Raw genomic sequence first — 17,722 nt, 5'->3', positions numbered from 1 at the left:
AGGACATTGATCACTGAAAAACAAAACAAGAAGGGGAGAAGGTGATGGAGTAATTAAAACGTTTGGTGAGTTGGCTAATAAATAATAAGTTTAAGGAAAACTAGGGAAGAAATAAAACATCAGTAAGCGGAAGTCAAGGCGTAGTAGAGGAGGATCCCTTCCCAATAACTTTGGTTTAGGATTTGTCGGCAACCCTCATAGGCTCCCAGCAATTTGGCAGATATCCCAAAAGAATTAAAACACAAACTTCATCATCAAATTTAATTTGAACGGAGGTCAATTGATTGACAATCATGCTAACTCATTCAAATGTGTTTCCACTGATGTATTTTCTATCATCTTTAAATTGAATGGTTTTTTCATGAGATGTACCTTATTATTTGCAGAAGTCTTCTCATAAATATTCGACAAATCTTCATCATCCCCGCTGTGGTTTTCTTCGACGCCACGTTATGAGTGACATTTTTTTACAGTGTTAACCTGACTACTCACAACACCTGTCCATCAACGAGAATCCACTCATCATCTTTCATACCTTCTAGTTTCATATCCAAAAACGGTTAACGCAATTTTTTATTGTATAAATAATCTTTGATCTGCATCCTCTAAAACTCAAAATCCGTACCATCAAACTTGTTGATTCCAAGTGTCGATCCTTCTTCACCAACCATTGCTCTCAATTACAAACCAAAGCTCTGATACCACTTGATAGGAATTAGATACCCTAATTCCATACTAACGAGAGTAATGATGATAATCGCATAAGAAGAAAAAAACAAGCATGAAAATACAACAAAATTTATGCAGGTTTGCCTCAAGGTGAGACTATGTCTTGTCATCTGCCCCTGTAGTAATCCACTGTGAAGATGAAATAATTTACAAGAGAAATTGTACACACTTACTGGCATTTTTCTCTAACCTCTTTGGGGCTTCAACTCAGGATCCTTCTCCAATGATAAACCCTAATAGTAATACCCCAAATAGAAAGAGAAAACTAGGGCAACTACAATACAAGAGTAAAAATCCCAAATTGCCCTTAATGAAACTACAGTCAATATATTGTGGACTCAGCGTAAGATGTTGATTAGGCTCCACAACTTAACAGTAAGAAATTTGTCTGATAAACAAGGAGACTTGAAATGTAATAGACTTTTGTTACTTATCAGATGTTCTGATGAAGAGGAGTAAGTGGCAGAGAGCATACTTGAAACGTTAGTGGCAACAACAGTGGAAGAAGATGCAAGAGAAGATACCATCATAGTCTTCAGTCTTTGCAAGAATTTATAATCTTCATTGGTTATAGTTGTCTTGCCTTTGTGTTACTCAGGTTTGTGTATGAACCGAAGCTTGGTTCGTAGTGGCCCAGTCTGGTTTTCCATGCACGTTCCAACAATTTTCTACTAAATGATTTTGTCCTCCACAATGAGTGTTGACCCAGTTATCAGATCTCGAAGGACCAGAGCTAGTCTTACCACCTCTTGCTTGACCTCCTCTTAATTTCTACCACGCCCTCTAGTGGTAGAGGGTGTACACCTATTATCTGAGTACATAGCGGAGGATACCCCAGTGTGAGTGGTAGAAAAATGGTCTGTTATCCAAAGTAAGGTGACACTTATGTCATCAAAGGGTGAAAGTGTCGAGGAGATGAGAAGTTGAATCTTAGCCACCTCAAGTTATGGTTTGTAATTTGCTAAAAGGATAGCTAAGACTTCCCACTACTTTTCTTGAACCGTTATATCAGTGGAGTAGGGTTGAGCAATTTTCCTCTCCAAAATTAGCCCCCAAAACCGTGCCAAAAACTCATGTATTGTCCCCTTGTTTGGTATTAAACATGTTCTGAACAACATCATAAAGTTTATGGAGGTTCTCTGTGTTGGATTGCAACTTCACACAAGTATCGCATATTTGTTTAGTTGTCTCAAGGTGGACCAAATTATTAGCCACATGCTCTTCCATGCTATTTATCAACTAGTTGATTACCAATATATCATTCTTTAACCACTTAATAGAGGAGTTGTCCTCCTCATCAGTAGGTGGAACTAGTTTGGTGACATGTTTTAGTGTAATAAGAAGCCTTTTAACCTACTATGACCAACTCAAGTAATTAGATAACCCTTTCAAGGGTATAGTGGTAATCTTGAGAAGGTCACTCTTACTTCCTACGTGATCTTCAACCATTAGAGATGAACAAAAAAAAAACTTAAGAGGAGAGTCGTGACTCGAGAGGGAATCACCAAAGAAGACTTGTAAAAATAACTTATAAGTCTAATATGAGTAATGGAAGCTCCTTGAATCAAGCCAAAAAGGCAACCACAAAGAATATGAACTGACCCAAGAGGAGGGAGACCAAGGCCAACTCAGGTTGGAACCAACTTGGAAAGAAAGAGCTAACTAGCTCGGATTAGATAGGGCATGTGATATTTTTTCATTTAGGAAAGAAGATTCACCAAGAAAAAAAATAATGGAAGATCTTCCTTCAATCATCCACTTTCCAAAAATAAAATATGAAACCTTCCTTTAGTGTCTTAGGTGCCACTTCTTCAAATCAATCTCAATCCTTGACCTGCCTTAAATTATTTTAGGCAAGGGGATAATTAAGGGAGGTAATTAATAATCATACCAAAGATCTAGCTTTTATTACCTTTTTCCTTAATTTTTTTTTTGTTAAGGCTTTCTAATCTTGACTCACGCGGATACACTCCAATGAGAAGATCAAGGTATGTAAAATTATATAAAAAAATAAGAGATCTCAATCAATCTTGTGGATCTTCTAAAGAAGGAACTTTCTTTCTATAAGTCATGTGCCAACTAATCATGTAATTCAAGCCTTTTCTTTCCCTTTTTTATTTTTAAACTTTTAGGAAAGAGGATCAAGATAAAATCATAATGACAAACTCCCTTCCAAGGTGAGAGAACAACATGCATTTTTTTCAAAAAAATAATCCTTGCACCAATGCAAGCACCTTTAGAGTTGAAAAAAAATAATTGAACTATGATATTAACCTTCAATATTCAACATATGTAAATATAGCCTTTCAATCATGAAAAACTATGGAACCATCAATGGAATATTTATTCATCAAACAAATAACAAAAAATCCACAAGCTATATCAGTCTAAAAACTGATATCTTTAATCGAAGATAACATGGATTAATCACATATTAACCAAGCTAAAGCTAGTATATAAGATGTAGTAGCTCAATATTTTCTCATAAAAAATGCTTAATAAACCTTTATCTTGCCGAGATATACAACAACATTCATCTCAAGGAAAAGATGAGAAGAAAAAACTTTTCTTTGTGAGTCAAAAAATGTTCAAAACTTAACCTTGATCAATACCTCAACTACCACCGAAACAGTTGATATAAACTTTATTAACCAGCATCATATATTTGGGATCCTAAAGCTAATGCTCTGATACCATGTTAGATTTATGATCCCATGATAGGTACTCGGCCATGAGGGAGAGAGGAATGAAAAAAAAAATGAGTGAAGAAACGGAGAGGAAGAAGGAAGAGAAGAGAGGCATGGCTATGGAGATGGAGAGAGAGGGTTTGATTGAAAAGTGTAAGGAAATTTTTGAAGGAGAAGATGGGAGACTTAATGATCTACCCCTTTCCTTGAGTATCTACTCATAGTTTATGAATGAAGGTTACAATGACTACATTACCCTTAGGCTTACAAGTTCTCAAAATGGAAAAGACATAAGTAGACATATATCATCTTCTCTATTTTCACCCTTGTACCATCTTTATGAGGACGCTAATTTATACCCTTTGCCATCTCTTTGATGTGAAGAAGGTATTTACCTTAATGCCCCTTTGAGCTATTTTCCAACATAAAGCTAGCATTCTCACAAATTGTAGTGTTTCTTATGTCTCATGACTTTGGAAGTGCCTTGTGAAGCTTGTCATTTTATCTATAGAGGGAAATCTCCTCTCCTAAGACATTCAATTTGTTTATAATATAGGTGAACCTAAAGTTCATCTTAGCTATTGATCTGCCCAGTATCATTTTGAATTCATCATATAGGGTAATCAACAAACTAATCCTAGAGTCCTTGAGTCTAGTGGTCCCTTCATGTGTGACCTCTAATTTGTCCTATATTTCTTTTGCAGTCTTACACGTGGAGACACTATTAAACTCATTTGGTCCTAAGTCACGCAACAACATGTTGACGGCCTTGCAGTTTATTTTGAGTTGCTCCTTGTCTTCCCTGGTCAGCTCAATGAAATCCTTTGTGACTAGAATGATATTTTCTTAGTTTTGAGCCCAAAAGGGGCCATTATTAGTCACATGCCAAATGTCCCAATCCATGAATTGGAGGAAGAATTTCATTATTACCTTCCAAGATCCATAATTTACACCACTGAATGGGGGGTGGGGGGGGGGGGGGGGGGGGGGGGGGGGGGGGGTGTAAGATTATCCTTCGAGAAAAAACAATTTATCTTGAGATGCCATCTTAATAAAATTTCAAAATCAAGTGGATTTTGATTCAAATCAAGTATTGACCTGCTCTGATACTAATTGTTGGCCCAAGTGGATTCTCAAGTCGGGGGTAAAGTGAGAATTACAAGTTTAAAAACTTCAAGGCATGGAATAATAAATCACGTAAACATGCAAAGTAAAAGTATTGAAATTCCCACACTACAAAATTGACCCTAAATATTTTGTTATCAATGTTCCCCTATTGGTATATATCGCCCAAGAACCTGTACTAAAGAAATTCCACTAATTTAGCTCTATTAGTTGGAATTACATAAAAGAAATTTCAACTCTCTTTTAGGCCATGTGTATGCTCAAATATACAATTTACAATTCAATCTCCCCAAGAGATTTGCTAGATTCTATCTCTAGCAAGACCATTTCTATCTTGATTTAATCATATTTTAGATGAACCTGTCTCAAATGAAAAATACAAAAGAAAGGTAAAACTTAGACCCTTATCTGTTAGAGAGAAACCTTCTCCTTTGAGGGATCCAAGATTTCAGCCTTTGTAGCATAATGAAGAATGTTGGAGCTTCACTATGATGTATGCTAGGAGATGGTCTAAGAAAAGAGAATGGAATTTTCCAATGTTTTGGCTCACTCTTTCTCAAAAATGCACTTTAGGAAGAATTTCAAGGGATTGAGAATAAATGTTGGTGGATGTGTCAATAAAAGCTTAGTAACTTTATGAGAGATTTGGTGGAGGTATTTATAAGTTCCACAAGCCAAACTAGTTTTTTTTTCTTTTGCCCATTTGCAAAAAGTTGAGTGTACATTGATCGATTAGTGTAAAGTGGATGATCGATCAATCGCGTGTAACAACTATTTTTCTATTAGAATGTGTTATGGTCCCGTATCTGACACATGGATTCATAGGGAGGAGAAGAGAAACATGAAAATTAAGTTGAAGGGAAGCCTTTTCTCATTACTTTTACCCCTTAAATAGGGTTCACCCTTACAAGGTTCAAGATAAAATATTAAAAAAATACCCCCTATAATAAAATATTACAAAAATGCCCCTGTGGCCTATTAATTCTATAACTAAAATAAAATAAAGTAAATTATAGAAAAACAATTAATTAGACTCTTAATAATGTTATTGTGTGCATAACATTACACCCCCTGGGAGAAAGAGCTTGTCCTCAAGCTTGAATGTAGGGTTTGCTTGCCCATGTCGACATTTTCACCTATTCCCAAGTAGCATCCGCAGTATCTGTGTTAGCCCTCTGGATGACAAAACTGAAGCATTCCGCCGGAGATTTTTTTTTTGACACTACCAGCATCGCTTGCTGTAGCACACCCCAATACGGTAAGGCACCATGACATGGAATGCAAGAACTTCCTCAGACAATGCCTTCACCGCAACAAAAATTGCAATAGGTTGATCTATGCCCATTACAGAAGGGTCCACACCAACAACAGTAAAATTGCTGAATGTACCAAGAAATGGCAATGCCTTCTGCTCTGCAACTGAACTTCTCATAAAGATGATTGCACTAGCACCATCACCTACTTGGCTCAAGTTACCAGCAATGATCGTGCCATCCTTCTTGACAACCATCATCCGCATAGCCCGGTCGAACACAAATACATTATGAAGGCAGCCATCATCCACATAAAGCACAACATTTTTCTCCTCTTGATATTTAGTGTCAATGATCTTTGTAGCCACTGGTGTAATTGCTGCAACAGATTGGCTATGGGAGAGAACAGTAGAGTGGTCTTGATCTTGCCTGGTGACACCAACTCGATGAGGAACATATTCAGAAGTACTTATTTAGCTTAGGGTGGATTGAGCCTTCCTTGAGCCTTCCCACGTCATAGGATTTGCGGTCATCGAATCGAATCCAACGCCAAGTCTTATGTCATCGAAGCCAGTTAGTATAGCTGCAGCAACAACGGTAACAGTTTGAAGGCTAGACGAACCTTGCTGTTTCGTAGTTCTGATTGGCACAATTTTTGGAAACCTTGCATAGCATGCTTGCATCCTGCGAACCCGCATGCTAACATGGGCTGGAAAACCAACAACAACGTCTAAGGATGCAGGACGATCCAACCCCAACACTAAGGCTGTCAAAGAACAAACAAATTTCTGGAGCATCTGCGCAATTACAGCCAAAGAGTTATTTAGATTTCCAGAATGAACAATACCTATTTCATTCAGCACTGCCACTGCATCACTGTTTGCATGGTTTTTGGGCAGCATTGTGTTCTGCACTGCCATAGCAATACTATGTCCTTGGCTGTCTGGCAGCATGGTGTCCTTGGCTGTCTTGCTGCATGGTGTCCTTGGCACAACAACACTGTTTTTGGTGGAAGAACCCATGAGCCTCTCCCAAATAGAAAACATCATGGACTTCATAAGGCACTACTTGTTCTACTCTCAGGACTATTAGCACTATTTTTAGCAGTGCCACTATTGTCAGCACTGGTTGCAGCAGTGCCACAGCAGCTGCACTCTTACTCTGGTCAGACGCCGCCCAGAATCTAATATTTTTCCCGTTAACAGCCATAAAAATTATTCCCTACAACATAACATTCAAAATATGGCCAAGAGAACCTTCATCATTGAGAGTCTCCCTATCTGCCAACAACTTCTCAAAATCAATGGTATTAAGACAACCTTTACCAAAGACAACCCCTTTGCCGCATATGATTTCATTTGAGATGAGATCAATGGCAGATAATTCATTAAATACACCACGAGCAACATCAATGGTCCCCCCATGCAGAAGCACATTCATGTCTTGTCTCATTTGGTCAAAGTCAGAATTTTCCAGGTGGTGCTCGACTCCATTATATGTTTCTGTTTGTAGTTTCTGTTGGGGTGCCCTTGTCTTCACTGCAATAGCAGCAACAATATTAAATATTAACATCATCTTGGGCTCAAGAGCTCCACTCATGGTACATGCAATAAGAACATAAATTATTTTTTGCTGTTGTCCTTGTGCCCACAACAACAGATAATTGTGCGCCATATGTCACTGCTGCTACTACTCGCAGAATTATCAGCATTGTTTTTAGCAATGGCACTATTGGCAGCATTGTGTTCTGCTGTGGCAAAACAATGTCGTACAATCCAGAAATGCATTGGATTGAGCTGGAACAATAGGTGGAACTTCCATTCTTCCAGTAAACATTGCTATGTTGCTGACCTAAAGATGGACCTATCAGTTTTCTATTTTCCAACTTGTGTTCACAGATCTGAACAACAGTAATCACTGCAGCATGTCCCTGATTCTCATGAACTATAGATGCACCCTGTGATTCATTTTCATTTTCTACATATTCTAGGTGTTGCTCATCTTCATCACTTTTAACTGGTTTTATTTTTTTCTGTTGAGTCCATTTCAGCATTGCCATAATAGCAGCAAATTTAAAAATGGAAAATGGCTCTCCTATCCAACCCAAGAATGCAACAGCAGCAGAAATTTGAAATTGAGTCAAACTGTGCAACCTAGCTACAGAAAAATCATTCATACACAACAACGTCGTACAATCCAGCAATGCATTGGATTGAGCTGGAACAATAGGTGGAACTTCCATTCTTCCAATAAACATTGCTATGTTGCTGACCTAAAGATGGACCTATCAGTTTTCTATTTTCCAACTTGTGTTCACAGATCTGAACAACAGTAATCACTGCAGCATGTCCCTGATTCTCATGAACTATAGATATACCCTATGATTCATTTTCATTTTCTACATATTCTAGGTGTTACTCATCTTCATCACTTTTAACTGGTTTTATTTTTTTTCTGTTGAGTCCATTTCAGCATTGCCACAATAGCAGCAAATTTAAAAATGGAAAATGGCTCCCCTGTCACCCAAGAATGCAACAGCAGCAGAAATTTGAAATTGAGTCAAACTGTGCAACCTAGCTACAGAAAAATCATTCATCCACAAAACCATTCCCAGCACACCCAAAAAAAATTTATCTCCATTTTTTTCCACGTTGGCTCCCTTCTCATATTCAGAACTCCCACTGAATAGAAAATTTTCTATGAACAGGGCCCGAGCATCATACATATCATCCAAAAAAATAAACGCTTCAATCTCATATTCAGAACTCCCACTGAACAGAAAAATTTCTACAAACAAGGCCCGAGCATCATACATGGGGCATAAAAATTGCAGCATACCATTGTCAATTTGACCAAGAACAGGCTCACTGCTGTTGTTCTTAGCAATAGAAAAATAAAACAACACCCATAAAATTTTTTCTATCACCCCCGGAATCCCTAAAAAAATTCTAACTCGTAATTCAGACACACAAGCAGGAATTTCAGAAAATATTCTCTGTTTCTCTGCTTCACGGAACGGAGACCCTCCATCTCCAAATTTCGAGCAGTGTTGCTACTGCTCAGTCCCTTGGAGCCACCCCATCAACCCCATGGAAGAATCGTTTTGCCCTAAAAATTGATGGTGTTTCAGAAGCTTACCCCCAAATTTCATCTTCCATTGTGGTTCCCCTTGCTCTCGTCGCCCTTTCTCTCATTTTCTCCTCGCCTTGCTGGCTGCTGGAACGATGGACCCCGGTGGACATGCATTGCGGTTGGTTGCCTGCTAGGCTTTTTCCAATGGCGAACAACACCCCTTTGGGGCTTCTCCGCTTGGCATTTTTCTGAGATGGAGGTGTCTCGGATTTGTTTGTGACGCTTGTGGAAGACGTATGGCTTCCCATGAGAAGGGGGTTGTGGAATACACCTTCGATATCCAAAAATCAGAGTCCCCACCATCTAATTTCGAAAGTTCTGAGTCTAATTTCAGATTTGCATGGTCCCTGTCATCTGATTTCCATGCTCTGAAATTTTTTAATTTTTCAAGCCCGTGGCCTATCTTCCCGTTCGAGATGGCGTCTGCTGCCTTTCGTTCTATGAAGTTTTCATGCTCGGAGAGTTTAGGTCGTATGACCTTCTTTTCAGCGGCAGCGAGATGCCTCTCCATTGCAGAAATTTTAATGGAAGTTCTACGCATTCCATGCCGCAAAGTTTCTTCCCATACTATAAGTCCTGCACGTATTTCTTCCAATAAATCGAGCATGGCAATCCATTTTTCTTTGGACAAAGAATCGCTCATTGTGTTCCCGCTTTGATTCTAGTTGTTATGGTCCCAGATGTGACACATGGATTCATAGGGAGGAAGAAGAGAAAAACGAAAATCAAGCCAAAGGGAAGCTTGAAAACCCTAGGTATTTTTAGGAGAACGCACACCCCCGAGCTTGTTGAGGAAAACTCAAAACCCGTGCTTACTCTAAATCAATGCTTGTCTTTTTACATTACTCTTCCCCCTTAAATAGGGTTCACCCATACAAGGTTCAAGATAAAATATTACAAAAATGCCCCTATGACCTATTAAGTCCTTAAATGAAATAAATAAAGTAAAGTAAAGAAAAACAATTAATTAGACTCTTAATAATGTTATTGCATGCATAAAAGAAGAATGTGACTTACTGATCGATGGTGTGATCGATAAATATCTTCCCACTGGGTTTGTCATTTTAAATTGGTCGATCAATGTACATGGTATGATCAATCAATTAGAATTCCCACTGGCAGTGCATTACAAGTATGATGTATCAATGACCGTACTATGATTGCTCATACTTTACGTCCTTGACTGGCGAAGTTTTGTATGATCTATCAGTCTCTAAAGTTTATCGGTCAGTCAACATGAATTTTATTTGCCTGGACAATATTGATCGATCAATCCAAATGGGTTGACTGATCATGCTTTATGACACAGATTGGCCATGTTTTGGATGATCGAAAATGCTTTATATGTTTTCCCTTTGCACTTTTGGTTGATCGATTATTCCAATGCTAGTTCATCTTATATACTTTTAAAGCATGAGAATTAATTATCCTAAGTGATTCTAACATGTATGAAATATATGTTTGCATTTCTAAAAGCATGTTTGAATGAAAAATATATCCTAAAGCTCCAAATTTGCATTGCACCTCAAGTTTTGGAAGGAGTGGATTGCTCTCTTATGTAGACTGACTTTTTGACTTTTTTCTTAGTGATTCCTTAAACTCTAGTCTTCAATTTTTCTTCCTCTTTTGAGGGTACTTCTTCAAGAGTTCTTTGACATTCCATGAGGCTTGAGGTCTTTGACAAGCTTGTATTGATTCAATGCTTTAGACCTTAAAATTGATGTCTCTTGATGTAAAAGTATTTGAAATACTAGATTTACAATTGTCAGCTCAATTAAGTTTTGTTATCATCAAAATCAAGAAGGGAGTCAACGCTCAGTCAACAAAAGTTTCTTTTAATTTGTTTCGTATTTACCCTATCATGTATTACTTCAATAGATTTCTTCCTAAGCTGGAAACATAATACGAAATAAAGCTCCATTTGTAGGATCCATTGTTGAAGCATAGATTGATAATGAAGCTTTGACATTTTGTTCAACATACTTGTATGGAGAGGAGATGAGATTCAACCGTTCGAAATTACGATGGAGTTTCTAAGTGTTAGGGATAAACTTTTTCTCGCATACTGCTCGTGAGTTGAGCAGCAACAAAGTTAGAACTTGAACCAACCGCATAAAAAAAGATGCTTTGACCTGTAATGGATAACTCCGATGAGATCAAAGAATCTTTTATAAATAATTTATCTAGATCTTTGTACATGTGCATGTTTTTTATTTAAAATATAGGTTTATTAATGTAAGACATATATTTGAATGAATAACAAATGCAAAGAGCTTATTTTTTCAAAGGTGTGACAAACATGGATGAATGACACGGGAAAGCATTTGCCAAGTGGTTCAAAAATAAGGTTAATAGTGTACAATTGTTAGGGTAAAATATAATAACAACTTTCGAATCTCTCTTCTTTATGATAGTATTGATGATCTTCTCTACCACAAGTCAAGCTATTAGAATACCAAGGTTGTCTTGATAAACATAATAACATCTACAACGTTAAGGGGGACCCCAAGAGTCATCATTGGTACTCAAACTATATAATAAGCAACATGCAAATCTGCATTGACTAGCTCGAAATACAACTTAGGTAATGGTCAAGGGATATTATGAAGATAATGATCTCGATTGTGATGGCATGGTGATTTATGTAATAGAGTTGTGATACTTGTAAATAATTTTGTTTGTGCTCAAGTGTAAGTGGTTTGGAGTAAGTAATAAAAGGCATGACATTGAAAAGGATGACCGGTTCATAAGCGTTAACATGGCTCACACATTAATGATCCTTTTGCGTTGGCTTATCAAGTGGAACAAGACCCTAAACATGGTATTTGACAATGAATCGCGTAAAAATGATAAGAACCCACTTGTAAAGGTCCTTATCTTTTCTTAGAAAGTGTAAGGAAGAGTTGAAAGAGAGAGGTTAAAAGGGTTGGAATAAGAGAGAAATGACGAAGAGAGAACTAGAGGAAGAGAGGGAGATAGAGAGAGCTCTAGTGGCACATGGATGGCCGTTTGAGGGCTCTAGTGTTGAACATGTGATTAAAATGTGTTCCCAGTTTTATTTTTTGTATAAAATAAATCTATTCAAGTTATAATACTATGTCCCATTTTAACAAAAAGATGAGCATGAGATGGTTGTACATCTCATACGACAAGTGCTAAACTAGACTATGACAACATAGACAACAAAGTATTAGGTGTTAGGATTGGCTATGAGAAGAGGATGGGTCTTGGTGCACCCTTCTTCTGACATCCCAATTCTGGAAAAGAGAAAAACTTCACCGACTTGAAGTAATTTGAGTACAATGAGCCTCTATTTATAATAAAGGAAACAAATAGAATCCAGTTAAAATTAAACTACCTTTATCCTAATTACACCAAAATTTAAATACTAAAAGATAAGCCTAGAATAATTGAACAACTAAACTTAAATAGAAGACTAACATAACTAAACCACTTTTAACTGAGACTCTTTTGTGAGACCTCTTCCTGTGAGACTCATGTATGACTCCATACTAATTTTGGCTTTGTAAGACTTCTTGTTGTAAGAGTCATGTAAGACTCTTCTATAGCTACTCATCAACATAGCCAAGTAATGAATGCAAAGCTAGCATATACCAGGCAAGAGTTAGTAGATACGAGTTTAGTAATGAGTCAACTCAAGATGAATGTACAACTAGTAGATATGAAGTAAGAGTTAACGAAAATAAAAGCAAGAGCTAGCATATACAAGGTTAGCAATGAGTCAACTTCAGACCTAAGTGAGCTAGATGATGCAACACCTAGTTGATCATAGTACACTCCGGCTAGCTTTTGGTTTTGGTGCATCATCTTTACACCCTTCTAGCTCATCATAATATCATGATACAATTGCATAACACTTTTTTTTTTGTTTTCTTTTGTTGGATTATACTTTTATATTTGACATCATTCACATTTAGCATTTTAATAAATTTATTTTTATTAAATAAACAATATTTTATATATTTAAAATTTTTGGATAGGTATAATTTTTGAAATATCAAACTAAAAATAGAAAATAGAATTTTCTCGAAAGAATATTTCACCAAAAAAAACCATCTCCTTAGGAAAAAGAATTTTCTAGGAATATTTCATTGACAAGACTTAGATTTCTATGGCGGAATTTTCTATTGTAAAATGTTTTTGACTTATTATTGGTAGAAAATTTCACCATAAAAATTTAAGTAAACTCAAGAACATAATAAGTGGAAAAAGTTTTCATAAAATGTTTTCTCGATAAAATAAAATATTATTTAAGACAAAATTTTCCCCATAAAATTTTCTAAAAAAATTGTTACTATAGAAATACCATCATAAATTATTTTAAAATTAAACGTTTGATCGGTGCAAAATTGCAAGTGCATAGTATTGTAGTTTTATAGTAAAGTGATGATAAAATATCATCATCAGGGATTGGTAACTTACTTTTGACAAATACCGAAATTATATTAATCTTGACTTTATTTAGAGAAGTCACTACGATCTTTATAATTGTAATTTAAAATAAAATCAATTCAACGAAAATACTCAAAGGAATATCAAATTAATGAGAAAGAAAACTTCTAGGAAATCAATTTCACCTAATCTCTCACTATGCTTTACTCATCTAACTAATTAAATTTAATTCTCTCTGTTTGTTACCTAATCTCCAACTCATCCAAAAGCCTCTTGCGATAGTTAACTGGAAATATTCTTGTTCATCATTTTACACACGAGTATGCAAATTAATAAAATAAGAAAACATTAACATCAACGATTTTAATACTACATAGGTTCATACAAGTCTTTCAATCTCTATATTTACCTATGCCGAAATATCCAAGATCTATCCTATAATTCCCTCTTTCGATAGCAAATCACAAGATCAAAATCATCTAATTTATGGCCAGTCAATTAGAAGTAATAAGCCCAGAATAAATCAGACAAACATAGAAGAAAATTACTTCAAATTAGAATAGAAAAACATGCATAATTCGAAGCTAGGTTACATCGTTTTCCTAGAATAAAGAAAATTTAGTTCATGCTAAAAACGAAATTCAACATAAACGAATTCACCACCTTGTTTTCTGAGGGGAATAAAAGAAAAAGAATACTAAAAAATCCTCTTGCCGTCCATCCTCTCCTCTCTGGCGAATCCTCTTGAAAAACTCCTCTGAATCCCTCTCTTCTCTCCCTTCAGTCACATCCTTCAAAACTCCACCGAATAATCCTCTTTTTTTTCCTTCCGTGCTTGCCAAATCCAAGTCAAATAGCCAAAAGATGTGAAACTCTCATAAATCCAAAACCACCAACGTAAATCTTTCCCCCCATGTAATCTTTCAAAGATCAAGTCAAGTCAACTTGATCTTTATTTCTTAAATAGCACGTGTGAACTTTGAATATTTCTTTTCTTCAAATCTGAAATAAAATTAAATGACAACAGTGAAACCTAAAACCAATAATAATAAATAAAATTAGACTAAAGTTTAAAGTTAAGAAGTGATAAAATATACAAAATTATACAAGTCATCAACGTTAAAATTTAAACTTGGCAAAAAATTTCCTGGAAAAAAGGTTAAAAAAACTAGAATCTTTTATTGGCATAAAATCTCGCCAACATTAAGTCTTTGTCGACAAAACTTTTGTCAGTGTGATATAGTTGATGAGATTTGTCCGAAAAATATTTTTGATGAAAAATAATGCAAGGGTTATTTGCTTTCAATTTAGCCCTTTTACAATAGCCTCTAATATAGGTAGGTTTCACAATTCAAGTACAAATAAAAAGAACTCTCGATCCTATGTGCTTACTTCTGTAACAATTCAAATAGTTGTCAATAACTGGATTTAAAATATAAGTTTGGGGAGAATTTCAGATTAGTATTTCAAATTGGGGGATAGCACATAAAACAACCATACTGAATAAATGATTTCAAATGATAGCCTATGAGTAGTCATATGAACATTAAGAAATGGTTTCAAAGTGTAATGGCACTAATTCAGTATACTTAGCCAAATATAATTAATAGATTTTAAAGTAAAAATATGTTAAATACTTAGATTATTAAAATTTTAAACAAACAATCAATCCTATGTAAAAAGCCCCTTCAAATTTAAATTTTAAAAATATTATGATATGATGTAAAAGGATGAGTACAAAGATTCTAGCAAAAGAGATACTTAAGCAAATAAATATTTGAAAATAAAAAAATTCTTAGCTCAATAAATGAAACTTTCAAATTCAACTTCATTTTGGACCTTGGAGGAAACTCAAGTTCTCAAAATTGTGCTTGAGGTTTAGGGGGCTTGAAAAATGTTGTGGCTACAAAGTTCAATCTTTGGGGCAAGGTTGGATTAAATAGAAAGGTCCCCTAACACTAAAAAACTAGCCATTGTGGCTAGAAAATGATTTTTGTCATTTTTTAAAACTAGTGCAAAAATAGGTCTAAAATTTCTGAAAAAATAAGCATTAAATCCTATTGTTGCTGCGAAACCTAATTCAAGTTTTGGATACCTACAACTCCCGGATTTCAGCTTGGAAGGTTGACATATTTTATTTTCATAGAATATGGTTGATTACATAAATAGTGATCTGACTTCTTTTGCTTTTCCCCACAACTCTTCAAATGCATGTAGTCAACTCCTCTACATGTGGTCAACTTCTTTTCCCTTCGATTTTCTTTATGCAACGAATATGCTTTTACACTGAAACATAGTTGATTATTTTCAAAGTGGTTGACTTCTTTGACTTTCTGTAACTTGTAGTTGGTTCCTTTGAGGCTTGAGTTAACCTTTTGAAGTGGTCGACTCTTTCTGCAAGTTTTAATCTTTTTGGATCTTTTCAGATTGGTTCAATCGTTTGAGTGAACGGGGTCCTAGAGCCTCTTCTCTGTCCTGGCCAGACCATTCAAATTAATAGATTGTTGAATGACTTAAATTATATATAATTTATTTTAAGGGTTATTATATAATTTATGGTAATCTATCAATTATTAAATGACTTAAGTTATTTAAATTATGGGTAATAATATGTTTAAAATAAAAATCTAATTTTTAATGTTCTATTTAGTTAGGTTCTTAATGACATTTGTTTTAAATGTTTATAAGGTATTTTATGTTTTATTTGAAATTACAATGTTAGGTTTCTAGGTTAATTTAGGAATTATTTTTAAACTTTAATAAAGGGTAATTTTTAGTTATTTGTATTTCTAATCATCTATTTACTTATTTATAAGCTATTCTTTCATTTACATATTCAATTTATTTTTATGAGTTAATTAAATTATTTTTTAAATTTCTATTTATTTATATTTTATAATACATTTACTTAAAATTTGATTATTTATTTCATTTATTGATTATTAAATTATTTTACGTTTATAATTTATTCATTTGTTGGCTATTAATTGAAATATAATTTTAAAATTTTGGCTTACTAATTGGCTACTGTGGTTGACATTTTTAAAACTATTTATAAGGTCCATTTTTAAAAAATTAATATTTTATCTATGGGTTATAAATCATTTTGAAAAAAAATATTATAAAATTCCTATTTAGTTATATAAGATTAAATACATTATTTACAATGTATTTTATGGGTAATATGTTTTCTTAAAATTACAATTTTTATTTTTATTTTTAGTTATAGGTTAGTAAGTGACATTTTGTGTTAAAATTTTATAAAGTATCTTATGTTTTATTAAATTACAATGTTTAACCTGTCCTCCCCACCAAGAATCCTCCCCATCATCTATGACGGGCTGAGACTAGCACCAACAACACCCCCCCCCTTCCCTTCTCTTTGGTTTGTTCTCTCTATTTTCACAATTTGAGGCCTTTTTGCATTAGGGCAAATGTCCCGACTCTCTTTACTGTTCGACAATAAGGATGGAAGGGCCTTATCTCTTATTGTCATGATATGTCACCTGACTAACTTCCAAAATTTTTTTAAGAATTATATTTTTATTATATTTTTATTATATTAAATATAATAATTTATTTTTATAAAATCTACTGTATTATTTTAATGGTCTTACTTCTTAAGTATTTATGAGTTACATTTGTTTTCTTTAAGAATGTAAATTTTACATTTCTTAAGTTTAAAATAAGTCTGAGGAAAATGCAAACTGCTTTTATTTTCAATTGCATGTTTAAAAGTATAATTTTTAAACTTTACTACTTACTAAAGGTTTATAATATGTTTTAATAAAAATATAATTTTGTATTCTAATTTATTTTAAATTAGAATTTCTTTAGTCTAAAATAAGTCTCAATAAAATTCAGATGGCTTTTGTTTTCAATTACATGTTTAATTTATTAATTATGAGTTAATTATAACTATAAATTTTAATATTTAATACTATATAAATGGTTAATTATATTTTTAATAAAAATATAATTCAAAACTCTACTTTATTTGAAAATTAAATTTCTCACTTATCTATTTAAGAGTTGAAATTTTATTCTTTTAATATATTTCCTGATAGAATGAATTTACTTTATTTAAATAGATTCGTTTTAAATACATTTGACTGGAAATTTTAATATTTCTTCTTATTTGCACCCCGTGCAAAAGATTCTATTTTAGAAATTGAATTCCACTTTAACAAAGGCATTCTAATACCAAGTACAAGAAATCAATTGGAAAATGAAACCGTTTTGCCTACTGTTGTTTTTATAGGCACCCCACTGACTCAACCACGGTTATTCGAATAAGATGTTCTCATGATTTTATTTCTATTCTGGCATTTGTTGCTAGCATGGCTAAGGGTATGTTTGGAACCCCCAAAAAGATACAAAATG

At 34.4% G+C, this 17,722-nt stretch overlaps 1 protein-coding gene across 1 annotated transcript; it reads right to left on the bottom strand.

The window, feature by feature from the left end:
* Positions 1-5,763: 5,763 nt before the first annotated feature.
* Positions 5,764-6,816, bottom strand: LOC137965319 (3-ketoacyl-CoA thiolase 1, peroxisomal-like). Its single transcript, XM_068811632.1, has 2 exons — positions 6,308-6,816; positions 5,764-6,223 (listed from the first exon to the last, which is right to left on the bottom strand). The coding sequence occupies exons 1-2, from the start codon at positions 6,814-6,816 to the stop codon at positions 5,764-5,766; spliced, it is 969 nt and encodes a 322-aa protein (XP_068667733.1).
* Positions 6,817-17,722: the final 10,906 nt, after the last annotated feature.

Source organism: Aristolochia californica, unplaced genomic scaffold (assembly GCF_029961685.1).
Source record: "Aristolochia californica isolate CCGP_79_NKW_82.1479 unplaced genomic scaffold, dmAriCali1.0.hap1 SCAF_5, whole genome shotgun sequence".
Lineage (NCBI taxonomy): Eukaryota > Viridiplantae > Streptophyta > Magnoliopsida > Piperales > Aristolochiaceae > Aristolochia > Aristolochia californica.
Note: the sequence above shows the minus strand (reverse complement) of the source record. Positions and strands in the feature narration are given on the sequence as shown.

Bases quoted from the DNA above. Each gene is read 5' to 3' on its own strand.
- LOC137965319 (XM_068811632.1), bottom strand. From the start codon at position 6,816: ATGGGTTCTTCCACCAAAAACAGTGTTGTTGTGCCAAGGACACCATGC. The intron at 6,224-6,307 runs GTGGGAAGGCTC...TGGTGTCACCAG, and splicing joins ATGACCGCAAATCCTATGAC to GCAAGATCAAGACCACTCTA.